The sequence below is a fragment of the Larimichthys crocea genome, unplaced genomic scaffold, assembly GCF_000972845.2.
Source record: "Larimichthys crocea isolate SSNF unplaced genomic scaffold, L_crocea_2.0 scaffold97, whole genome shotgun sequence".
NCBI lineage: Eukaryota > Metazoa > Chordata > Actinopteri > Sciaenidae > Larimichthys > Larimichthys crocea.
Window position 1 is genome coordinate 2,266,739 of NW_020861315.1, and position 26,690 is coordinate 2,293,428.

At 40.4% G+C, this 26,690-nt stretch overlaps 2 protein-coding genes across 4 annotated transcripts; both read left to right on the forward strand.

The window, feature by feature from the left end:
* The first annotated feature begins 1,349 nt into the window (after positions 1–1,349).
* LOC104936655 (inflammation and lipid regulator with UBA-like and NBR1-like domains) lies at positions 1,350–14,222 on the forward strand. 3 transcript variants are annotated; one of them, XM_027277257.1, is made up of 5 exons: positions 1,350–1,543; positions 7,313–7,467; positions 7,583–7,780; positions 8,520–8,845; positions 14,165–14,222. In XM_027277257.1, the coding sequence occupies exons 1-5, from the start codon at positions 1,392–1,394 to the stop codon at positions 14,168–14,170; spliced, it is 837 nt and encodes a 278-aa protein (XP_027133058.1). In that variant the 5' UTR covers positions 1,350–1,391; the 3' UTR covers positions 14,171–14,222. The 3 variants fall into 3 exon arrangements, with proteins under 3 accessions (XP_027133058.1, XP_010751025.1, XP_010751024.1); XM_010752723.3 differs by lacking the exon at positions 14,165–14,222 and adding an exon at positions 10,078–12,008; XM_010752722.3 differs by lacking the exon at positions 14,165–14,222 and having other exon boundaries at positions 8,520–9,379.
* A 215-nt stretch (positions 14,223–14,437) lies between these two features.
* tbc1d25 (TBC1 domain family, member 25) lies at positions 14,438–26,276 on the forward strand. Its single transcript, XM_010752721.3, has 7 exons — positions 14,438–14,623; positions 17,470–17,579; positions 17,692–17,846; positions 18,122–18,249; positions 18,339–18,527; positions 18,937–19,212; positions 20,531–26,276. Exons 1-7 carry the CDS (start codon positions 14,579–14,581, stop codon positions 22,214–22,216), a joined length of 2,589 nt encoding a protein of 862 aa, XP_010751023.3. The 5' UTR covers positions 14,438–14,578; the 3' UTR covers positions 22,217–26,276.
* The last annotated feature ends 414 nt before the right edge of the window (positions 26,277–26,690 follow it).

The window sequence follows — 26,690 nt, forward strand, 5'->3', positions numbered from 1 at the left end:
TGCATGACGGAGAAAATATGGTGGCCATGAACAAAAACAGGAAAAATGTGAAAAAGTCTGTGTTAAATTTGTCCAGCTAAATATAGCCCTAAATCTTACACGCTGGATTTTTTTATGTCGTACACAGAAAAGGTGTGGGATAGCACCTTTTTTACCACACATTTTACATTTACATGTATACATACATCTACATTCTGTCTAAATTTGGGTAAAATTGACATCCTGAGGCCAGAAAGTATTCCTCTATAAGAGTACTGTTTGGTTTCTGGTTTTACTGTATGCAAATATAACGAATTAAGCAACCATTGTAAGTGTGCTGTGTGCATAGTGCTTCAGGGGGACATAGAGGCAACAAGGGGCCTAAGAGCAGATTTTTGCCCTCAGGCCACTGAACAGGTTAATCTGGCCATGTACAGTATAGAAGACACTGTTTAAGCCTGCTAATTCCCCCTGTGTATAATTACAATATAGCTATGGAAACAATATTTATTTGATAGTACTTGAATAAGTTTAATCGTACAGTTAAATACACATTATCATTACTGTATGTTTCTTCGCTCCCACAGGCCTGCTGCTCATAGGTTGAGGCATAGACATATATACATAGAGGCCGCATTGAGCGGGTTGGTCGTTGGTCGCGATACGTCAACGGGTCCGCCATATTGGATGTGGCAGATCTGCCCGTAAACTAATACAAGGAAATGGACTGAACTTCATAAAGCTTCTACAAAGTGCTTTAAGGTAATGCCTCTTATACACCCATTCACACACACACACACACACACACACACACACACACACACACACACTAATATATCTGGGAAACAAATAGGCACCAAAAACAACGTATGTGACTTTTAAAGTGATGATTATAAATGTTTACTCCTTATGTAAGCACCAAACCAACGTATGTATTTTTCTAATGCTGAGTGTTTACAGCTACTAATGTGTGTAACACTGTTACTATGATGATAAATATTGAAATATTTATATTTAACATTTAATCTGTGTCTATAATAATCAGATCCTGAAATGTAGATGTGACATGAGGGTTTTCTGAATAAAGAGCACTGACGTTTACATTACACATGAACATATATACATACATATAGTATACACACACACACACACACACAAATATATCTATAATTCGCGTGTGTGTTGTGTTGGCAGATCTGCCACATCCAATATGGCGGCATCGTCGACGTACGATCAGCGCTTAATGCGGCGTTTTGTATGTATGTCTATGGGTTGAGGCACTAGACACAATCATGTGACATGCGCACTCAGTCCTTTTTAAGTTTTTTATGACAAGTCGAGGCCTCGGACTAAATTAGGAGCACCCCCCCCCCCCCCCCCCCCCCCCCCCCTCTGTCCAGGCGAATTTCGCGATGGACAGCATGGACCTGGACCAGGAGCTCATGCAAAAATTCAGCTGCATGGGTACAACGGACAAAGATATCCTAATATCGGAGTTTCAGAGGCTCCTCGGGTTTCAGCTAAACCCCGCCGGATGCGCCTTCTTTCTGGACATGACCAACTGGTGAGCTCGGTGACTTGGTCCGGCCTGCTGTGTGGGTTATGTTAGATAACGGATAACGTTACTGTGCTACCAGCTAGCTTTTAACCCCAGATGGTGATATTTAGTTTGAGGTGTTATCCTTCATTGTGACACGTTTGGTATGTAAACGTGGGCACAATGACAGCTAACGACGTTGTAGTAACGTAACTAGCGTTAGCTGAGTCACCGTGTGTCCGACTTTTGACTCCCCTGTCGGGGACACGGGAAGCTAGCTTACCCGCTGTTTTATATTATGTTATAAAAATGCTTACACGTTAAAAACAAACACTAAGTTCTCATCGAAGTGTGAGGTGTATTTAAATGAAAACAAAGTCATTTTTTAAGTGAATGTTTTTCGTGTTTTTACAGGAGTTGTGAGTTAGCCAGACAACACTTTCTACTATCAGTTAGCGCCAGTTAGTCACCCAGCTGGATGGATTAATTAAAAGTTTATAACTACTTTCTCACAGCCTGTTAGCTGTTTATTCTGTTTATCTGTCAAGATGACAAAAAACGTCTGTCTCCTTGACCACATACACAGTTTCAGAGGATGCCTGCTGTTTTATTACGTAACCGTCCAGCATTACGTCTCCTGAGCTCAAAGCTCATGCAGGAGTTGTGCAAGCCTGGTCAATCTTTACCTCACCGTGCCCGGACAGCATGGATTCATATGGATTTCTGTCTCACTGGCGGAATACTTCACTATTTATACACTGCAGGTTTCTAAATGTGACTCCCTGTGATCATTGCAGATGACTCTGCAAACATTATGCAGTGTTATTAAGCCCTTTGCATGTCTATGGAAGTTAACAGTGGCTATGAGAGTCTATGGGGGCAGAGCAGGCTGTAGTACAGTCACGTGATGTCGTGTAATAGCTCCTCTGCAACGAGCTTTCTAAAAATAAAAAAGTGCTGCTTTATGGATGAACAGCAATGACAGGGGAAGCACCCATTCGCCAGGCTCTGTGGATCTGTAGACATCTCCACAATATATGCAGGGTTCTCACCAGGATTTTATTTTAGAGTAATGGGGTAAGGCGAGGGAGCGTAGCGACCGAGCGGGGGGATGGTGCGGAAGGGGGGTCCCGACCCCCCTTCGTTGATGCGAAAATTTTGAAAAATTGTGCCCAAAATGGGCCATATTTGAGGTACCTGGAGGGAATAAATTGCATTTTTTATGTTGTATATACTTAGTGGAAAATTGTTACATCTTTGGATCTTGGCAGTGTGTTACCTGCAAAGGGTGTTGTCAAAAGATATGTAAACTCAGACACAAACAATAGAGATAATACACGTTTTATTCTATTAAGAAATTAAGAAATGCGTGAGCATCATGTTATTTCAGGCAGACAGGCAGATTACTAGTGTGTTAATGTCAGCCACAGTGGGATCCAGTAGCCTAAATTAGCACTAAAAATCATCCGATAGGGCCTACGTCCTGTCATTGCTAAACCTGCCTACAAGGTAGACGTTTCCATTCATCAAAGTGTTGGTTAAGTTTTCAAGCGTGATGGAAAGCATGTATAACTGGTGCACTTACATTTCTGACCATGAAGAAAGAACGAATGTCTCTTTTTTTGCGAGGGGGTCCGTCATTCATTGTTATAATTATGACATTCACCGAAGTCCAGCTCAAAGTCCAGCTCAAAAGAAAGCTATCACTGGGAATCGAGCGGGAGTTCAGTTGTCGTTTTTTTCCCTCTCTCTCTCTCGGGGAACTGATTTCCAGGCATCTGTCTCCTAGCAACCTAAAATCAACAGCGCAGAGTACGCATGTGTAGGTTCATCAAACGTCGGCTACACCATTGTAGGAAGACAGCACCAAGCAAACGTCAGCTGATTTTGACACCTTGAAAACTGCTGAAGTGCGCAGGAAAAAAAAAAACTTTTGACGATGGTGACGAAAACTGAAAACAGCCGTTACGCTATATTAAAAATAACGTAACGGGGGGAAATTGCCATTGCGGTCTGAAATTTTAGCGTAGCGGGCCGCAACCATATAAAGCGCTGGCGAGAATTCTGATATGCTTTTAATCCAGTCACTTAAATACAAATGATCTCATTGGGAACACAATATTTTCGTACAAAAACAGCACTGGACTTTAATTTACTCCTCTGCCCTTAGTAGTATGATTCGCCTTGCAGGAAAGCAGAGCGTAAATGGAGAAAAACTAAACTCCAAATTCACCACGACCTCTACAAACATAGTCTCAACCATGAGTTAATCAAGGCTGACAGCAACACTTCTCTAAAATTATTAATAAGAACATCAACAACACTCGCACTCTGTTTGCTATAGTTGATAAGCTTACAAACCCCCCAAAAGAGATAGTTTCAGAACTGTCTTCAAAAGAAAAATGCAATGAATTTGCTCACTTTTTCGATGAAAAAATCAAATCTATAAGGTTAAATATCAACACAAATCTACAAAATGATATAATGACGCAATCCCTAAAACCGCCTAGGAATGAATCAACTGTGATGTCAGAATTTAATAGAGTTGATCAAAAAAACGTAGAAGAAACAGTTCAGCATCTTAAATCATCGACATGCTGTCTTGACACAATGCCATCTGACTTTTTTAAAGCTATTGTAAAATCTGTCCAAACAGATCTGCAGCAAATAATAAATTGCTCACTTCAATCAGGCACGTTTCCCAAACCCCTAAAAGTAGCTGCCCTCAAGCCACTCTTAAAAAAGCGAACGCTGGATACTTCCATGTTAACCAACTACAGACCTGTCTCAAATCTCTATAGCCAAGATTGTTGAGAAAGTGGTTTTTAATCAACTCAGTAATTTCTTGAACTCCAGTGGACTTTTTGACAAATTTCAATCAGGTTTTCGAGCTCACCACAGTACAGAAACAGCTCTTATTAGAGTGTTAAATGACATAAGGTTGAACACTGACTCAGGCAAGGTATCAGTTCTGGTCCTGCTGGATCTCAGTGCTGCGTTTGACACTGTGGATCACAGCACACTGCTGAACAGATTGGAAACATGGGCAGGACTCCGTGGAACAGTCCTAGAATGGTTCAGGTCCTACTTGGAGGAGCCTAGTTATTTTGTGACCATTGGAAGTAATCAATCGGATCGAGTGGCTATGACATGTGGGGTTCCTCAGGGGTCAGTTCTTGGACCCCTTTTGTTCAGCCTATATATGCTGCCTTTGGGTCAAATTCTACAGAATTCTAATGTCAACTATCATAGTTATGCAGATGACACACAGATATAGGGGTGGGCGATATATCGAATATACTCGATATATTGCGACTTGTTCTATGTGAGATGTATGAAATGACTATATCGCGACCATCAAGTACTTGTCAGGTAAATGTTTTAAGCCGTCTGCATTTAATTCTCCGGAGTTTTGCCTGTGTCACTCCTCACAGCACGCAGCACACTGCCCCGCCCACCCAGAAAGATCCCCTGCGCGCATGCGTACTTTTTGTATCAAGTGAGGAGAGACGAGGACCACTGGCCCACTCCGGAGGCGTACGCGCTGCGTGACGGCTGCGCCGCGGTCACCGGAGCAGGTAGCTGCCAGTCTAGTCAATGAGAGCACTCACACAGGGCGTGCCATGGATAGTCGCTTTTGGGACGCTCCGTGGCGCGAGCATTCCGTAGCATTTCTATTTTTGACAGGAGCCGCTGCTAAACCTCGTAAATTTCAACAGAGCACTGTGCACCAGACAGGAAATCCGACACAGAATCAACATAATAAACTTCCGCCCCCTTTCAAAATAAAACACAATAGGCAGTTCATGTTGCTTATCACAACTTCACATCAACGTTATGTCATGACCGGTGGCACCAGGTGATCAAAGATCGATCAAAGGGTCTCAACGAGAGACTAATTGTTGAAGTGGAACAACACACAATCATTTATGACACGACAGATCCTTTTTATAATCTCCTCCACGTCGGAGAAGCAAAGTCAGCTGTTTGTTGTTGTTTTCTTTATACACAGTTTATCGCGGGGTCTCGCGTGTCCAGGATTCTCGCGTGAAGGGTCTACTTGAATCATCATACTGATGTTATTTTTTGCATCAAAGGATTGAATTTAACATTCATAGTGATTTACAGGAGAAATAAAAATATCGAGATATATATCGTGTATCGCGATATAGCTTAAAAATATCAAGATATTGGTTATAGGCCATATCGTGCAGCCCTACACAGATATATCTTACGCTGTCCCCAGATGACTGCAGTCCTATAGAGTCATTGTGTAACTGTCTAGAGCAAGTCAAAAATTGGATAAACCAAAGTTTTCTTCAATTAAATCAAGAAAAAACTGAGGTCATTGTTTTTGGCAATAAAGAGAAGAGGGTTGCTGTCAGTAAACACCTTGAGTTACTGTCTCTAGAAACTAAAGACCAAGTCCGAAACCTTGGCGTGTTGATAGACTCAGATCTGACCTTCAACAGTCACATAAAATCAGTCACCAAAACAGCCTTCTACCAACTTAAGAACATATCCAGAGTTAAGGGCTTTATGTCTCAAACAGATCAGGAGAAGCTGATCCATGCTTTCAACTCGAGTAGACTTGACTACTGTAATGGTCTTTTGACTGGACTCCCCCAAAAAAGTATCAAACAGCTGCAGCTCATTCAGAACGCAGCAGCTCGAGTTTTGACCAGAACAAAGAGATCAGAGCACATCACCCCAGTTCTTAAGTCCTTACACTGGCTCCCAGTTAGCCACAGAATAGATTTTAAAGTTCTGCTACTAGTTTACAAATCACTGAATGGTTTAGGCCCACAATACATAAACGACATGTTAGTAGAATATAGACCCAGTAGGGCTCTGAGATCTACTGACTCAGGTCAGATAGTGGAGCACAGAGTTCAAACCAGACACGGTAAAGCAGCATTTAGCAATTATGCTGCTCACAACTGGAACAAACAGGACTGAAACCCCAACTCTTAGCACTTTTAAATCCAAGTTAAAAACTTTTCTCTTTTCACGTGCTTATGGCTGAGCTCTTTTAAAGATTTTTTAATCATAATCCTGTGATTCGTTTAATGTTTTAAACTGTTTTCAAATTTGCTGTTTTAATGATTTTAAATGACATTCTGATGTTTTTAATTAAATTTTCTTCTCTTTTTTAATTTTTATTTCTAGTGTTTGTCTTAATGTCAAATGTTTTTCCTTGCCTCTGTAAAGCACTATGAATTGCCTTGTGTACGAATTGTGCTATACAAATAAACTTGCCTTGCCTTGCCTTGCCTTTACTTGCTTTTACATAAGCTAAAACTGTATGTGTTTTTGTGGTTCCCAGTTAAATTGATCTTCATTTTACCAAAGAAAAAAAAAATATTTTGTACAATCACCCAGTGTGTTTTGTCAGTATGTCTATAGCTAAGACTCATGAGATATGTTTGTGGCTGAAACAATTACTGACATTTTTTATCTTATGTGATTATAAGTTGAATATTTTGACGTTTATAGCCCTAATGGTTAATTTATTATTTTAAGAAAATACTCAGCAAATCATCAAACAATCAAAATAATCATATATGATGTTATTAACATGAACAGAACATTTGATGATAATGTTGAAATAAATCTCAGCCCGTGTTTAGTGGAACAGAGGCCGGCTAGAAAAGGGGACGTGACTTCCTCCCCGCCTTTCGCCTTACTTCATACCTATATGTGCAAATTGTTTTTTTTTCCCCTATAGAAATTAAATCTTTTACTTCAATTCATATCTGTACTAATCACTTGGATCTCTGCCTTCTGTCATCCCAGGAATTTACAAGCAGCCATCGGCGCCTACTATGACTTTGAGAGTCCCAACATCAGTGCCCCATGCATGTCCTTTGTGAGAGATGTGACGATTGGCGAGGGTGAATCAGTTCCACCGGACACACCTTTCACAAAGACCTGGAGGATACAGAACACAGGCAAGTCCGCTGGGATACTATAAATAATGTGATAGAACACAGAGCTGATGCCAGATCTCATTAATGAAAAACAATTACACGGTTCATAATAGTTGTCTATGTGTGTGTCTTCAAGGTGCAGAGTCGTGGCCTCCCGGGGTTTGTCTGAAGTATGTCGGAGGAGATCAGTTTGGTCACGTAAACATGGTGATGGTGCGGTCTTTAGATCCTCAGGAGATGGCTGATGTTAGTGTGCAGATGCAGAGCCCTGTCTCTCCTGGCATGTACCAGGGCCAGTGGAGAATGTGTACAGCTACGGGACTCTACTATGGAGGTGAGGACAGCAAACTTCAAGTAAAAATTATCAGCAGTTTATAGTAATAATCATTAGTTGCAGCCCTAAAACACAGCATCAGACTATAATGCTTTTGCATGTTTCCTAAGGTTCAGCAGTGCTAAGATCACTGCAAATGCTTATCTATCTTTAGATAACAAGCTGAGCCCATGTTGTTTTGTATAAATGATATGTATGAGCACCATAATGTCACTGATTTGTTATTTGTTATCAACATTAGAAGTTGTCATGCTTACTGTAGACATCTTTTTATATGTTCTGATTGTAATGATTATCTCTGCCCCGAATGTACTCCTACTGTAGCAGCAGTCGTTAAAGAAGATAAAGTACCAGATCATTTTGTATGCCTTTTTAAAAACTATTAAGAGATTGGATGGCCATTCTATTAGCACACACAAATTCAATTAAGAGTTGTTTATTTAGTTGATTTATGTTCCCCTGCAAGTTCAACGTGTATGAGGGATCCCAGCAGGAAGTCCCTCAAGACTTGTCTTCTTACAAATGAAGCAGCAGAGAGATACTCAATTAAAAATTATACTTAATATTTCATCTAGGTGTTTAGGGGCGATAATTCCTCACTTAGCATCATTAGTCACCGTGTGGCAGACTTTATATCTTTGAGGATACTGTGGGTGTGTGGTCCAGTGCTAAATGTTGGAGTGTGGGACAGTGTTAGTGGCTTTGCATATTATAACTCACTGTTTGTTTCTTTTGACAGATGTAATTTGGGTGATCCTGAGCGTGGAGGTCGGAGGTCTCCTCGGCGTCACACAGCAGCTTTCCTCTTTCCAAGCCGAGTTCAACACCCAGCCTCACCGCAGCCTGGAAGGAGACTACAACCCCTTCGCTTCTCCAGAGAAGAGCAAGTGCCCCAACAGCAACAACAACAGTCTCCACGATGCTAGTGGTCATAGGGTCGCAGAGGAACATTGGCAGGGAAGCCCCAACGAGCTGCAGCAAGATCAGAACGGACTTTCACACAACTCTGTGGATATAGTAGCAAACAGTCTACAAAGCAATCTATCAGTAGTCTCTTATAACCAGGTAAGAAATATGAAAAGACAAGGAGACGCTCCATACTAGTGAATAATGGTTGGGTTTATTTTCTTCTCATTGACTGAACAACTTAAAAACCTGAAAGGCTTTTATAACTTAAAGAAACATGATAAGTCTAATCTATTAGTTTAAGTGCAGTGATGTTCCTGAAGTGCACTGTAGATGCACACAAAATGTGTGAGTTGAAAGTAACCCCAACCCTTAGAGATGGATATCTGAGCTGAAATATTCTTCATACTTTTAGTGTCATTTCACGATAACTTTCCATAGAAAACATGACTCAGGGTTGCAGTGTTTGAGCGACCGAGATACATTACTGGGTTATCGTGTTAAACCCAAGCTGCAGAGAAGTTCATTCATCCCATTTACTATTTTATACTGATCATTTAACAATAAGGCTACGAGTATGTTGTTTGTAAGAGGTTACAAGTTAAGTGTCTTCTGGCACTTACCAGGCTGTCATTGTAAACGAGACATATCATTCGTAATGCCTGGTAAAATAAAGGTTTAATAAAATAAAAATAAAACACTTGAATGCCACATTTTTGAAATGTACTTTGGGTGCCAGCAGCTGCTCAGCAGTAAATGTTTAACAGTTGCTGGCCAATATAAGATGGTATGAATCTAAATGTGTATATTGTCCAATAGATTTTTTTTTAGTAAACTGGTGTTGAAGTAAGAAATACGATGCAAATATTCATCTTTTATGTATTTCAACATAACAGCCATCTAGTGCTGCAGGTAACAGTTATTTTCACTATCAGATAATCTGCAGATTATTTTCAGGTTAATCAGATTAAACGATTAATGGTTTGGTGTATAAATGACCAAAAAGTGACATCTACAATCTTGTTTTATCTGACCAAACTGCCTAAAAACGCAAACGTAATCGGCTTTACTGTCCAGACATGACAAGACAGAAGTGTAGCAAATCCTCCGCAGAGGTTGGGAGCAAGTAAATGTTAGTTTTGCTTGAAAAATTACTTCAAATGATCACATGATTTTCCGAAGTGTTGCAGATTAACTTTCTGCCAATTAACCAATCAGTCGACCACATGTTTCAGCTCTACAGCCAACATTTTGATAATACACTTAACGAAAGTATGTACCAACCACAGAGGGGGGGGGTCACAATGAAAGTTGTCCATTTTCTACACATTCTTGCCAGCCCTCTCTCTGCTTTTTTTTTTTTTTTAATATATAATTTCCCTTCCTTGCAGGGTATACAGGAGCCCTATCCTTTTGGGCACTCTTAAATCATGAGACTTGTCACAGTGACGCAGCACTAAATTCGTACCTCTGGAGTCTGTCACACCAATAAGAGAAGGAAGAGGCTTTACCAGTAGCTGGCAGAGAGTGTGAAGATTCAAAAAACACTTCTTTATGCAAAGTTCCGGCTACACTTTAATGAAACCAGAGGCCAACGCTCCTGACGTGCAGCTCAACCAACATCCCACAAAACCCACTGTATGCACGTGTGAATGCTAAGTTAAAAAATGAGTGCTATGAGTCTTTTGAGTGATAACTTTTTATTATTATTGTTTTTTGTTTTTTTTTAGTTGTCAAGAGTGCAAATGAAACAATGACAGGAATGTGTATTTGTGAAACTGTGTGTATATGTGTGTGCGCATTGTGCAACCTGAAAGAGAGCCTTTGGAGGAAAAGCCATTTATTTTGCCAACTGATTCTCCAGTTTCTGCTCTGATTTGGTTCCCTGTAACTAAATAGGGGCGTCTCAAGGGGAACAACGACATCCCTCAGAAATATATCTGAAGCTCATCAGTTGTTTTTTAGTTTTTTTTGTGCTTTTGCATTATGGACATTGTTGCTATGCTGTCTCAGTACCTACTGGAGGGAGTCAGCCATTTCTCTTTAAAACACTGAGAATCAGAACTCTTTATCTACAGTGTAGCGCCTATGAGATGGTCAGGTTTGGTCTTGATCATTGTACAGTTAAAAAAAAAATCCCCTTAAAGATAGAGCCATTGATTTTATTATGCCTTCTGTGGTCAAATATTTTGAGCTACTTGGTGTAAATGTAACGTAAAATGTAATGATTTTAGTGTGAAAGCTCAAAGAGATGGTGAAGGTTTTCTCACACACACACACACACATATATACATCTATGAAATTTTAGAAAAATATTAGCAGAATATTCATTATTTTAATAATGCAGTATTAGAGCGCTCATTGTCTCTAAATCTAATATTTTACATGCAATGGATGATGACAGAATTAGGGTACACTTTGCCCTCAGACGTTGACTTCACAAGACACAACTTCACATTTTGAAAAAAAAAAACATGTTTTCTGCTCCGAATTTTGATTTTAAACCTGTCTTGGACTCGCTTTTTATCACATTGAGTTGAATGTATTTGATGAATGTAGAAGAGAATAATGTTTTTTGGAAACATATTAATTCACCCAAAGATTCAACATTGTATATTTGTATTGAACTGGTGTAATTATTGTTCCTCTTGTTAGAATTATTGCGTTACATTCGAGTCTAATCATTGATGACCTTCTTAAACACATTTTAGAATTTGGTCCTGTTTAGATCATTTTAGATGCACCAGTAAAAATCACTATGAAACGACAAAATCATGTTGTCCTGAAGCTCTAACTGGCTGATCTATGCACCGACTAGTGCAACCTTCAAGATAACCTGTACTGTGCTGTCCTCATCCAAGTACTGTTAAGTCCTGAAGGGTTTATCATATCTGTGATTTTATCTGCCACCCACAGCCAGTGAGTTAGACCACCTCATCAGGTAAACACAGCAATCATGAAGGCACTAATTGTAAGCCCTGGGGTTACTAAGCTTTGACGTGACAAATGATACCAGCCAATAAATGCTAAATGTCACACGTATCCCTGGGCTCCTCCTTGCTGTCTGTCACAACACTCTAAATTTTCTGTGCAGCATCCGTGATGATAAATGTTCAATGTCAATTCATGAAGTGCATAGTGTGTTTTCTTCTTTGTGTAATATTGGAAGTCTCCACTGGCCAGATTGCAGAATGAATCAGTTGGCATTAGACGACGTACAACAGCACATTTATTGGGAGTGAGGAAGTGCAAACAGATGAAAGATTTTTTTCTCCTGTGTGTTTGATGAATGTTTGTATGATTAAATTATCACTGAAAAGTTTGGGGCTTTTTGTTGTGTTTTACCTGCAGCAGCGTACAGTTACAATTTTCAGAGACTGAAAAACCTCAAGTCATACTTTTACACAGATTTGTACCAGCTCTTATTTTCATGGGTTTTCTTCTGGTATAGTCAATTATGGCTAAATATCTCTTTGTTTTTCTACCTTTTAGCCACTATTACACTATTAACTGCACTCTTAGAAACATTAAACATAAATCTACCGTTATCTGTCTGCTTTTATAAGTGATGTTACTGCATTCAACTGGGCCATCAGTTTGAGGATGATGCACACTAGTTCGAATAGACTTGATGCCCAATAACCCATACAGTTCCCTACGTGAACGTGCTTTGATCTGTCAGGATCTCTTTGGGGGATCATAATCTGAAACAGTGCCTGCGCAACACTCTTTGCAGAGATGGTGCACAGCGGCACTGCCTCTGGATATCACGTTGCGTAATCCACTAGAACTAACACAAAGCAATATCCATGTGTGCGCTGGTGAAATGGCCCGATGAATGGGAATGGGAATGAATGGGACTTCCTCTGTCTGAGGGCCTTGCCAGCAGAATCCCCAGACTGCAGCCACCTGATCACTGCGTATTTCAACTGTTGGTTGGTCAGTGGGTCCCAGCTTGGATCCCCGGAACCTGCGGCGATGGTCTTCCTGAGAAACCCGATTGAGGATGGCCCTTTTGATCTCTTTGTACCGGCCTCAAGAGGGCTCACTCCGCATGTCGCATGCCGCCACGTCAAACTTTTCGAGAAACATTTGGGGGTCATCATGTGCTGCCATCTTGTGTAGGGTACCTCTGTAAGCATTTGGGCTAGCACGGTCACTGGCTGCCGTGGCTCTGTCATCTTGTCTAGTTTGCTTTGCTGAGGCCAGGGCACCAATTCGGAATTAAGGCCTCGACGAATTCCGTTGGTTTGACCCCCTCTTCCCGCTCAGGAATGCCGATGATCTTAATGTTATTGCGACGCGACCGACCTTCGAGGTCATACACTTTTAGCTTGAGCGCGTTGCTCTCATCTTTCAGGTCAGACACCGTCTTCTCCAAGCTGGTTATGCGGCTCTCATGGTCCAGAACTTGCTCTTCCATTGGTTCAACCTTCTCCAATAGCTCCTTTTGGGAACTCTGCACCACCTGTAATGTTTCCTCTAGTTGATCAAACCTGCTGTTCATGTGACCCAGGATCTTGTCGGAAACTTTCTCCCAGACTGATGTCAACACCTCCGTGTCGCTGTTGCTGTCGTCATGGCCCGGCTGGTTTCCACTAGCACTGTTAGCATTAGCGTTAGCAGAGGCTGATTGAGGCCTCTCTACGTTTTTTGGCGCTTTTCTCTGCATTCCGTTGCATAAACTTAACTGGTTAAGCCTCCAATGTGTACGGTTGTTCCCGAGATTGATAAAATCACGTATGAGACTGTCAAAGTAATAATTTTACATATTGGCAGTGAGGAGCCCCTTCAAAGCGCGTCTACTCCATGCGCTGCTTACTAGCGCCCGATTTGTATGTTCAGTTTGAAAGGGCTTTGTACGTTTTATTAATGAGAATGAAAACAGATTGTCAGGATATTTCAATATGTATAATACAATGTATAGGTTACAGAGGATAACAGAAAACATAGAATAAAGATATTTGTTTTGTGAATAACTCATTTTCTTTTCATTCCACAATCTAAAACTTGTTGTATGTGGCTACTTGGGACTCGGGGAAGATGGGACCCTTCCTCGTTATGCTCTAGGCACCCCGAGACTGGGGCATAACATCAGTGAAAGACAATTTTGTTCTGTTGGATGAAACTGTAGTGTGTGTGCTAACCTTCTCAAGCATCTCTTTATTATAGTATAGTATTGCAGATGCTACCACAGTGTCATAGAAAGTTTATAACAGAGCCCTGCACACTCCTACTTTGACTTTTTGTACAGGACGTCTGTATTGTCTGACCAGTTAAGGGGACAACCAGGTATACTACTATCAGACTTCAGACACTATATAAGAGAGAAGGGTCCCCATGCTGCAGACAACACAGTCACTGGTCTGTTGGTGAGGTAGTTGAAAGTCCATGCAGCCAGGCAGTGATGGCTGTGTTGTGCTGAAAGAATCTGAAAAGTTGAAAACTGACCCTGACTCTGTTTCCATTATTTTCTAGGTGTGAGAGGGGTCTATGTCGATGACTGCATCTCCACCCCAATGCCTGGTGGGTAGGCAAATCGTTCTACAACTACACCATAATAAATGTACATTACTGCGCCAGTATGAACAATCTAGTTATATAATAATATGGCATTTTTACATGGCGCTATTGCTTACTTCAACTTAAACACTGGATTTCTAACATTGACGTTCTGAGAGCTTGTGAACACGTAGGAAGGTGTCTGTCCAGTAGGTGGCGGTAATACATCCGTAAACATTGTAAGATCGAAGCAGAAGAAGACGACGAACGAGAGGAACTCGGCTACTGTTACTGCTACTGCTATCCTCCATCATGTTATGATCACCATGTCGGTGTAGGACCGAAACTAAACTCACAACCACCACCCTGTTCCGAAACGGAGTCTTTAAGATGGCAGGCGAGGAGGAGAGGGGTGTGGTTCGTGTAAAAGTCAAGGTAGGATGATGATGAACGAACGAACGAACGAACGAACGAACAAACAAACACACACACAGTCTGCTGTTAGCCAGCAGCCCTGCTGTCCTGTTTACTGAATGGTCTGCTCAGTGTTTGCTCGCTGTCAGTCAAACTGACATCAACTGTGCACAGTGCGTGTGTACACAGCCGGTCTGTGCCGTCACTGTTCGCCTACCGCTCCATTGTGTTTGTTGTCGCTGAACGCTGTCCGTGCCAGCTGGAGGTGCCAGTCAGTAACACAGACTGACACTTCTGTCATAAATCCATCATTAATATCCAACCTGACGCTGAACCTGAAGCACTGCTCCAGCACATACTTGAGCTGACGTCACCTGTCTGCTCAGCGAATGCGTGCGCTAGACAGCCCTTCGTGACGTCACGTTACCTGAGACAGGGGCATTCTCTGCTCTGTTCTCCAGGAAACCCATACGCTCTGATTTGATTGAATCACTTTGTGTGGTACAAAGTGATCATCAGACATCAGATCACTACACTGAGCTCTCTTCATACATACAGCACCAGTCAAAACCTTCTGCAGTGATTTGTCTTTATTTTTTAGGATTAAAACTGAAGATATGAAAACACATATGAATATATGGAATTATGTGTTAGAGCAAAGCAAAATGTGTTTTATATTTTGGATTCTTCACAGTAGCCATCTTTGACTTTGACAGTTTTGCACACTCTTTCTCAGCCAGCTTTGGGAGGTTGTCACCTAGAATGATTTTCAATTAACAGCTTTCAAAAGTGAGTTAATGGAACTTCTTGCCTTTTTAATGTGTTTGAGAACATCAGTTGTGTTGCTCAGGGGTAGTTCTGGAATAGGCCTGTGTTGAAAAAAAAAATCCGATTCTGAATCGATTTGCATATTAATTCCTTAAGATCGATTCGTACATCCAAAGATAGATATAATTAAATTAAAATTTTAATACATTTTCCCCCGGTGAACTTTAACCCCACTAGTCGCGTCATTGAATTGAAACAGGCGTGCACCGTGTTTAAAAGGGAGACACGGGCTTGCTCCAGGTGGGACTGATGAATTAGAGCGGCAAGGTGTATGGGGGTGTCCCCGTTAAAGGACGGAGGCAGATGTCCAGTGTTTATGAAGATTTATTGCGGTTCTATAATAAAATACAAACAGCAATCAGAATAGCATGAGCTATACATAATGCACAAATAATAACACTGGCTACAGGACTGTACTGAAAGATACACACGTCTTACGTAAACAAATACCGCACACTAGGCTTATAGCTTTGACGGCGTGATTAGCTAATTAGCCGAGCATTAACACAATATAAAGTAGCGTCAACATATTACAAATAATAATTATAACAACACGGCATCCAACTTGGACGGTAAGTTGGTGGAGAAGCTCACCTTTTCTCATTCACACACTATGAACCCACGATTAAGGATATAGGAAAAACACAGGCAAGAAATACATCATACACTGCTCTTTAGCGGAGCTATATACTTCTCTCTAAACTACGGCGTCTCACACAGGCGAGGTGCGTTCAATGACCGTCGCAATCACTATGATGCGTTCATAAACGTGGGAAAAATGGAAAATTCACCGGAAATATAATAAAACTACAGACAACAGAACACTCAAGGAAAACTCTACAATTACCAGCCACTTCTGTACGTTCTCTTAAAATAACTGAGGTGATTGCGGGTTACATTTGCAAAGATATGCGCCCATATTCCATTGTTTAAAATGAGGCCTTTTAGGCGACCAAAAAAATGGTTTTAATAACACTAACCCTCAGTCTTGAGAATCGGAATCGATTCTTGGAATTTGAATCGATACCCAGCCCTATTCTGGAATACAGTAAATAGCTCTGTTCAACTACTGTAGTAATTCATATTATGGCAAGAACTATTCAACTAACGGTTCGTCATTATTTTAAGACATGAAGGTCAGACAATCTGGAAAATCTGTAGGTGTGGCGATGATTTTCTGCTGACACTGCTATTTATTTAAAAATTCAAGGCACACTTAAACAACATGTTCACCACAGCATTCTGCACTAAGCATCTGGTTTGAGCCTAGTAGGACCATCATCTGTTTTCCAACATGACAGTGACCCAAAAACACAGCTCCAGGCTGTGGAAGGGATTAAGGTGTTCTGGGATGAGTTGGACCACAGAGTGAATGAAACGCAGCCAACAAGTGCTGATCATAATACAGGAGCTATTTCAAGACTGTTGGGAAATCATTCCAGGTGACCACCTCATGAATGTGAGTGTGCAGAGCTGTCATCAAAGCAAAAGATTGGATCTAAAATCTTTTTTTTGTTGTTTTTTTGTTTGCCACATAATTCCATGTGTTGCTTCATAGTTCTGATGTCTTCAGTGACTACAATGCAGAAAATAATCAAAATAAAGAAAAGCATTGAATGAGAAGGTGTGTCCAAATGTTTGATGGTACTGTATGCATACTGTATTTTGGGCAAAATTAAAACGATCATTTATCAGCCTTCAGCAGAATAATATTGTGAGAGTAAAAAATTTTTGTTCTGTTTATTCTACAAATGAACACAAGCAAGCAAGTGAAGTCGCTCTGAACATCAAGTATAAGTATTTCAACCACACCACTCAGCTGTACTATAAACTGTTTCTAAGCATATAATCATACTCTTGTATGTAGTACCTTTTGAACAGGCTGAAGAGATAGTTGAAGTATACTTAAAACCTCAGCATGTGGACTTTTTTTGTTCTTGTTTGGGGTGTTGATTGATGCCCCACAGTGCAATCCACAACGGAGATAGAGAAATGCTTGTGTGTGATGTTGTTAGACATTGTAATGTTATGCTTTTCAGAAATGTGATGGGCTGTTTCCTGTGGAGTTTCGCTCTTTTGCCGTTGACCCTCAGATAACATCACTGGAGGTTCTGCAGCACATACTCATCAGAGCCTTTGATTTGAATGGGTAAGAGTGATCACACAAGCAAAACTGCTGTATAGATTCAAAGGTTATCAGAGTTATTCCTAACATGCAATACATTATGTATGTCAGCATTTTCTTTTATATTTCGAACTAGGAAGCGGAATTTTGGGATCAGTTACCTGTCTCGAGATCGGACTGGCGCTGAAATGTATCTTTCTCTGGTGTCTGACTGGGATTTGGATGTTGCATTTGTGAGTGCGGCCAAACCATATCTACAGCTCAAGATGGACATAAAAGCTTCAGAAGACAGTAAGAACATCAGTGTATCCTTAAATCAACTAACACAACTCTACAGTTAAGGGAACAAAAGCTAAACTTTGGAGTAAAAAAAGTGTAGTAGTAAAGTTTAGTGTAAAATTGTGCAGAATGTGATATCTATTAACAGTTTTGACTGTGTATGAACATTCTTGCAGTTACATTGGATCACTTAAATTAGAAATGCTTTAGTAAAAAAAATGTTTTCAGTATGAACAGAAGGAATGATTACAGAATGCTTGTTCAGTCTACATTTTGTTCAACTGCAGGTCCTGTTATGGAGGACTGGGACATCATAAGCCCCAAAGATGTGATAGGCTCTGAGCAGCTTCTCACAGAAAGGACTAGGTCTTTGGCATCTGCAGCTCTTCCCTTCACACAGACTCTACTGTCCCAGGTTCCTTCCCTTCTTTAATCTTCCTCATGCAGTCTTTTCTACTCTTTGTGGCAGCGCCTTTACTTATGCACTTATTTCACTGACTTCAGGTGGGACGGACTCTGTCCAGAGTCCAGCAGGCCTTCAGCTGGTCTTATGGGGAGGAAATCAAGCCTTTCAAGCCTCCTCTGAGCGACGCAGAGTTTCACAATTACCTTAATGGACAGGGCCAGTTGACACGACCTGAGGAACTCAGACTGCGGATCTACCATGGTGGTGTAGAGCCTTCTCTGCGCAAGGTGTAGCACTTGTATTTTTTTTAGTCCCAATCTCATGTTCAGTGGACAAATAAACAGGGCTGTTGGTTGTCAGTTCTGGTTCTGATTAAATCCTAGTTCTGATTCTTGCCATGGTATTTTAAGGAGAGCAACCAACATGTTGTAAGAACCACCTTTATTTTCAGCTGAGATATTTATCATTTGTCATATATAGAGTTTACCCCACCAGTGACTGAGTTTCTGACTTGTCAACCAATCAGAAGCAGAGTAGTGTTTGTAAAGGGTGTGTGTGTGTGTGTGTGTGTGTGTGTGTGTGTGTGTGTGTGTGTGTGTGTGTGTGTGTGTAAAAAGCCCTGCATTCATACATTAAAGTGTTTGTATTTGATGACTTCATCAGGATTAACTCCTGCATTGCGTGGTGTTGTGTTAGGTTGTTTGGAGATACCTCCTGAATGTCTACCCTGATGGGCTGAGTGGACAGGAAAGAATGGACTACATGAAGAGAAAGACAAGGGAGTATGACCAGCTGAAGAGAGAGTGGATGGCCCGGGTTAGCCTTGATGACCTTGACTTCATTCGTGGGAATGTTCTTAAAGATGTCTTGAGGACTGACCGGGCTCATCCGTACTATGCAGGCTCAGAAGACAGTCCACATTTGACCGCCCTCACAGACCTGCTCACCACATTCGCCATCACACATCCTCAGGTGTGTAGACATGCTCTGATTGTCAGTTGGCTGTACCTGTGTTGGGTTTGGGGTTCAGTAGCAATTTATTTATTTTGTACCTGTGTCAAATCAGGGGGATGATGATGACAATGATAATAATAATAATAATAATAAATCAATTAATAATAACAAACAATATTGAACAAAAGTGAATTATCTCAACAAACATTCAATGAGATTCATTGGCCTTAGACAACTAAACTTAAACTAAAACATCTTTACTTACACTCATTTTTATTTTGAATACATTGTTTTTCAAAGTTCAAGATCAGAACTTAACTTTCAGTTTAATTTTTTTATTTTTCAATTACTATTTTTTTTTTTTTTTTTTTCAAATGATCCAAACTTTTGGCCCTGATTTCGTTTTTCCAGTCTTTTGTTGTTGAAGCTTAACTTTTTTTGTTTGCATCTAAATTGAAATTTCCAAAAACAGTAAAATTTCTCAGTTTCTTTGTTTTCAATTAAATATGGAGTTTTTTTTGTTGTTGTTTTGCACATCACATCACATTTTATTTCTATTTACTTTTCAAACAGCAAACACAGAATGACTTAGCCAAACTGTTTATTATTTGAACTAATACAGTATGGGGACAGATGATGACAAATAAATACATGTATAAACCAAAGCAGTAGAGTACTGCATCAGTATTTCATTGTTGCACTTCCGAGCAGTATAAGCATAACAGAAAATACACCTGTTTTAGTAAAATAATGATCAATGCTACTCAAAACTAACAGTTTAATGCAGTTTGATAACAGCTGAATAATTGTTTAAGTTGGTGTGATGGAGTTTTACTATAAACATCTGTTACATTGAAGCTCTTGCTTAATGAGTTCATGAAAAGTTTTAAAGTCTGCTGTTAGTAACGATATTTCCACACCGGTGGCCAGATAGTGATATGTTTATTTTAACCAGCAATGACTGTTTTGCTGCTAGCACTGAATGGGAAAGCAACTGTCGGCTACAGCAACTAGTGCTATGACAGGATCATATGTCATATGTCATGTGTCATTGTCAATAAAAACAGAAATTGTACAGTCTATGCAATTTTACAGGGTTGACAGTGGGTCTGCGGATCAATACCATACACAAATTATATGCATAGAATCACTACATGTATAGTAACCCTAACTAAAAGGCTTCTGCAAATGAATACTTTATTATTATTATTATTATTATTATTATTATTTAGTGTATATCTTACTGATTCAGACACTATTAACTCTTCTTGGTAAACTGTATACTTCAGTAAATTTGTGTTATTTTTTATTTTTTTATTATTTTTTTTCCCCCCAGATATCCTACTGTCAAGGCATGAGTGACATTGCCTCCCCTATACTTGCAGTAATGGACAATGAGGCACATGCCTTCATTTGTTTTTGTGGCATTATGAAACGCTTGGAAGGGAACTTCAGGCCAGATGGGCAGCTCATGTCTATTAAGTTCCAGCATTTAAAACTGCTTCTGCAATACTCAGATCCTGAATTTTACTCTTACCTGGTGTCCCGAGGAGCTGACGACCTTTTCTTTTGTTACCGCTGGCTGCTTCTGGAGCTCAAGCGAGAGTTTGCATTTGATGATGCTTTGAGGATGCTGGAGGTCACTTGGAGCTCCCTGCCCCCAGATCCTCCTGAAACTGAAGTGGAGCTTCTGGGACTACCACTGGAGACAAATGAAACCATGTCCTGTAGAGGCAAGAGCAATACAGTTGAGAATTGCCTCAGGGATGATAAAGAGGAAGAAGAGAAACAGCGTAGACGACATATGTTGAGGCCTTCAAGAGAAGAATCAGATGTGAGCAGGAATGTTGTCATTAAAGAAAAAGATACAAGCGCTGGAAAAGGAAGCAAGGGCAGTGAATGTGATATTCCTCAAGTCATCCTGGAAAAGGCAGATGTGCTGGTTCCTCATTTTGAGAGGCAAACTAGTTTTGGGGAGTTTAAATACTATACTGCCCGAAATGATGATAGCTTTGATATGGAGGATGCTGACCAACCACAGAGCATAGTGGTTTCAAAGTCAGTAACAGGCATCCCAAGGCGCCAGTCCACAGTTGACAGTGAGGAGGACCCAGGAGAGAAAACACCTCTTATAAAAAACTGTGGTACTGCTTTCTCTCCAGTATCATCACCTCCTCTCTTTCCCAGTGGCCTACCAACCTTGAAAACAGGCGTCTCAGTCTCTCCCACATCTTCAGCTTCACCCTCCAGCTGGCCAGGTGCTTCTCCAGACTCCACCCCAAAATCTCCATCCAAAACCAATGGAAGAGAGGCCTTCCCAACTGTCCCAAAGGTATTGACCTCCTCTGCACAGGTGCTCAGCAGTACAGGGATGAACTCACCCACGACCCCCACTGTAAAAACATCTGTTGCATCTCCCTCCCACACTCAGAATCGATCCCTGATATCTTCACCCATTCTGTCCTTTGGAAGAGGTCCCTCACTATCTGGCAGCAGGTCATCCTCCAACAATCCTTCTTCACCGGGCAACAAATCTCCCAGCACCACAGCTAACACACCAAGTTCTTCGAAAGCTGAGACCACCAGCATCAAACCGTGTTCCCTGCCACCTCCTCAGGAGTTCGGCAAAGGCAATCCCTTCATGCTGTTTCTGTGCCTGTCCATCCTGCTGGAGCACCGAGACCACATTATCAAAAACAGTTTGGATTACAATGAGCTAGCCATGCACTTTGATCGCCTCGTGCGGCGCCACAACCTAAGTAGGGTGCTGCAGCGGGCCAAGGCCTTATTTGCAGAATACTTGCAGAGTGAAGTATGGGACTCTGAAGAAGGGGATGAGGTTAGCTCGGACTCCCCAACATTGGCTAATGTTGCTCAACACTCCCCGACTTCAGCCATCTCTGCCAGGCCCATTTATAGCCCTTTAGCATCTCCCCAGTCATCATCTCCGAACTCAACCTATAACCTCGCAACCACCATTCCCTCCCCAGCAGCTCAAGTTTCTGTTTCTCCCATTTCATGATTCCATCATTTATGAATGGCTTTTAATTCTCTGTGAACTCCTCGGTAGACTATTTGTGGCCCATTGGAGGTATCAGTCTTTTTAGACAGGCTCCCACATTAAATTGGGCTGTTAATATCTTCTCATTCTGCATATGCTTGAATACATATTTATGTCTGTAATCATTGTAATATTTAATTTTCAACCTTTCAATGTATGCTTTTTGTCTCCTGTCCTCTGAAGCTGCTGAGGCGTGAAATGTAAACCAGGTGGTTGCCAGAACCATCCAAATTTAAACACCAGGTGCATTTAGCCTGCGTTGTTGTCTGAACACTCCCTGAGAAAATAACCCTATCAGTGTCCGAGTCTCAGCTTGAGCTTGGAGACCACAGAGTTCTAACAGAAAGGAGTGCAGTGTTTGAAAGACGTGGGCATTTACCATACAGAAAGGGTCTAACAAGAGGTCCATGGGATATGGAAGATGTTTTTGAAGCTAGCCATAATTAGTGATTTTACGGTCACTGCTGCGTCTACTACTTCAGTGAAGTACCACCAAACCTAAGATGCATTTCCTATAACTGTTCTGTTGGTTAGTGTTGTCATTTGTATTTTTCCCTTTACTATTCAAAAGTGCTATCTATTGTCTGGAACTGGTGGCATCGTCTTACACCATGAGATGGGTCTGAACATAGTAATGTTGCAGTGGCTGACACATTCCACCCCTTAAATATTCCCATTCAGATTATTTATGTTTTTGCTGTAGATGAGCCAGTTTATTCATCTGTCTTTTTTGTTTTCATCTATATTCAAACTTGCAGCATCAGAGATTTTGGGTTAGTGCAAAGAGTATGTATCATATTCACAGAGGTTTTAATGTTAGTAGTTTTTGTTTTAATTGATTTTTGTTTTGTTTGTTTTTACAACTTTGAATGTGACTCCAGCCAATCACCATAGAGAGTCTGACACCTGATGAGGTTACATACACTGACCGGCCACTTCATACAATCCAGTGTGATTCAGTACGACAACTCTGTCATGAATTCTGCTTTTATGAGGCTTCTAATTTCTGTTGGTTGGTCTGTTTTTGTTGATAGTGTTATCATAGTTGGGCAGCTGTGGCTTAGATGATCAGTGACCGGTGATCAGTGACCGTAAAATCACTAATTATGGCTAGGTCGGAGGTTCGATCCCCGGCTCCTCCAGTCTGCATGTCGAAGTGTCCTTGGGCAAAGATACTGAACCCCAAATTGCTCCTGAAGGCTGTGCCATCGGTGTGTGAATGTGTTAATGGTGCGTGAATGGTTAGCTCCTATAACTGATGAGCATGTAGTGTAAAAGTGGTCAGAAGTCTAGAAAGGGGATTTATAAGTACAGTCCATTTACCATTTACTGTCCGAGAGGTAATAATTCCACTTTATGTACATACATACATGTCTGTATTGAGGTCTTAGTGGGTGCTGTTGTTGTACAGAAGTTCATTATATTGAAAGATGTTTCTAATATTGTGGCCCTCTCATATGTGAATGGGGTGGCCAAAATGTTATTAACACCTTTCAACATAATGCAGTCCAGTTTAACACTGCAAACTACAACCTCAACAGTAAACACAATTAATTAAACTAACTAATTAAACTAGTTAAATGAATACTTCTCTGACAGTGTCAACAAAAACTTAAATATTATGAGCCTCTTAAAAGTAGAATTTCTAGCAGAGTTGTTGTAATGGATCACATTGGATTGTACACGTGGCCGGTCAGTGTATGTGTTCAGTTATTCATGATATACAGTCTTGAGCCAAATCATTGGTACAAGGGTCTCTGTGCTTAAATCAGGACAGCTTTTTATTTTGTATTGATGACATCACAATAATGTCATCTAACCGTGAAACATGAAAATATATAGATGCAATACTGTAGAGATCAGTTTGGTGTTGATCTACATTGTATAAATCCCATTTTGTTGATACGCTATGTGCTACAACATTATTCAAGTAAGTACAGTACATTATTAAATGCTGCTGTGGGTCATTGTGTATCATTGTGTTTCCCAAAGTCTTTTTTCAATATTTTCTGTATTATGATTTCAAAGAAACCATGAAAATATTTGTCTAAATCAGACTGAAGGTGTCACATATTTTGATATTTGCTTTACGTGGTTGCTGATAAGACAGTTGCCACTATTCAGTGTGATCAACATAAAGTGGAATGTGGAAGTGGACTGTCAAAAATATAACATGATTCCCCAAATAGTTGTCACACTGTGTAATTGTAAATAGAAACAAAATGTGGTGATGTGTAAAACACTGAAATCCCATATTAAAATTGAAATGACAATGTTGAACCTGAGAAATGTTATTGTTTTTGTAAAATGATATGCACATTTTTATTTTAATGCCATCGACAAAAGTTGGAACAGAGTCATGTTTATCACAGGCATATGTGCAGGTTACCTATCATGCCATGTGTACAAATGCATCCCCATACCATCACTGACGATGATAACAAGCCAGATAGTACCTCTCCTCTTTAGCCCGTAGGACGCTGCAGCCAAGATTTCCAAACACAATTTGACAGGACAGTTTTCCACTTTGCCTTAAATGTGCCTGGGCCTACAAAAGTTTATATATAGCTTTCTCTGTACAGCTTCAACTTTCATTTGTGGATGCAATAATGACCTGTGTTCACAGACGACAGTTTTTGGAAGCGTTCCTCTGCCCATGCAGTGATGTCCATGACAGAATTATGTCTGTGTTTGATGCTCTGCCATCTGAGGGCCTGAAGATCACAGCCATCGGTGGTTGGCCTTGTCCCATGTGTACAGAGATTTCTTGTGGAGAATGGTGACCCTTCTCCATATTTACTTTTCTTTTGTTGCCACTGTCCAACTTTTTACAAATATGTTGCTGGCTTTAAATTCAGAATGAGCAAATTATTTTTCAAAAACAATAAACATTCTCTGTTTCAACATTAGATAAGTTGTCTTTGTGCAATTTTCAATTAAATATGGGGTTTCATTGTTTTGCATGTCATCACATTTTAAACAGGGTTGTAGCCTGCAAGATTTTTCAAGGTGCCTCACTTTGACTCAACAGCCTTGAATTCTAATTCCTTTTGAGCTCGCTTTGAGGCCAGTTTATGAATTATTTACAGAACATGGCAGAAATGGAAAATAATATTCAGATATATGGTTTCATTAATGTATGATTGCCTGAAAATGAGAATTGTTTTGTTTTTATTACTTCAGATTGAGTCCTTTTTCATCTACAGAGGGAGCGGTGTCCATCATATATAAACAAGCATGTGTCTACAGTAGCCCAAAATGGACAAACCAACCATTGACAGTCATTACCATCTAGCAGTGTAGTTGCTGACTGCAGTCACCTTGTTTCACCCTCTTTTTCCTGGTGTGACGGAGAAAGGAAGAGGACCCATGGCATCTGTAGATATAAAAGGCTTATTCTAAAGTAAAAAAAAACATAATGATTCTAATTTTTCAGGTAATTTCACCCTGATGAAAACATATGCATATTGCATATTATATTCCAAATTTTACACACAGGGTGCTCAATCTGTAGCCTCAGTACATTGCACACACAGCAGAGGCAGAGCACCCTCTCCCTGCTCATTGTTGATGTGTGGGAATTTGAGGCCACCAGACAGAAGTCAGGGCCCAATCTTAAAATGATCCATTTCATCCTTTGTTTTTTTTAAACATTGTTTACCTGTATTTTCTTCTCTTTTTTGAGTGGCATGTATTATATATTCGCAGTAGTCTGTAATGCAGAAGGCAGGATATCCCTCTTTGATGGTTCTGTTTAATGCAAAAACTAATTCTGAACTATTCATTCAGAATACTAAGTGATTTTGGTGTCTTTAGGAGGACCTTGTGATTATTGTGGTTATTATATTGGTTATTATAGCATATATAAAAAGAAATGAAGTAACTGGACTGGCTGAACTATGTGCATTTGTAAGAAAAAAAATTGTTTATCTCATGAAATGAAAAGTTAATCCTTTTAATCAGACAACACACAACAATGTTACTGTATAGTGGACACAAATAAATAATCAGTGCAACTGGATAAAGGATGATTGTGTTTTTGAAATCACTTCAAAAAAACTGTCATACTATCTTGCTAATAATCTTTATTCACCCAGGGAGAAAACTGCATCAGTGGATAAACTCTCATCAGCTACATGTGCTAAATAATAGGGCTGTCTTACGGGTGGTGGTTATGGGGTAAACACGGTTCCGTAAATGTTTCTATATCGAAGTGGAAGTGTTGGCAATAGAAGATGAGATCAACTTCTGGGGAACACACAAAAATCCTTTATTGTTTACATTCATACAGGCCTGCAGTCTTTGTTGGCACATATACAACAAACCATTTACAGACCTTACTCAGCTGCGGTGTACCTGGCACCTGGACTACACAACAAGTCCTCAAGCTCTGCAGCCTGAATCCGCTGTAAACTTACTGTTACAATGTGTAGTG

What these genes read in the sequence shown, in the direction of transcription:
- LOC104936655 (XM_010752722.3), top strand. Translation starts at nt 1,392, where the DNA reads ATGGACAGCATGGACCTGGACCAGGAGCTCATGCAAAAATTCAGCTGC. An exon ending in CTGGAGGATACAGAACACAG is followed by an intron (nt 7,468 to 7,582) that starts GCAAGTCCGCTG and finishes TGTGTCTTCAAG; the next exon opens with GTGCAGAGTCGTGGCCTCCC. An exon ending in TACGGGACTCTACTATGGAG is followed by an intron (nt 7,781 to 8,519) that starts GTGAGGACAGCA and finishes TTCTTTTGACAG; the next exon opens with ATGTAATTTGGGTGATCCTG.
- tbc1d25 (XM_010752721.3), top strand. Translation starts at nt 14,579, where the DNA reads ATGGCAGGCGAGGAGGAGAGGGGTGTGGTTCGTGTAAAAGTCAAG. An exon ending in TAGAGCCTTCTCTGCGCAAG is followed by an intron (nt 18,528 to 18,936) that starts GTGTAGCACTTG and finishes GTGTTGTGTTAG; the next exon opens with GTTGTTTGGAGATACCTCCT. An exon ending in TCGCCATCACACATCCTCAG is followed by an intron (nt 19,213 to 20,530) that starts GTGTGTAGACAT and finishes TTTTCCCCCCAG; the next exon opens with ATATCCTACTGTCAAGGCAT.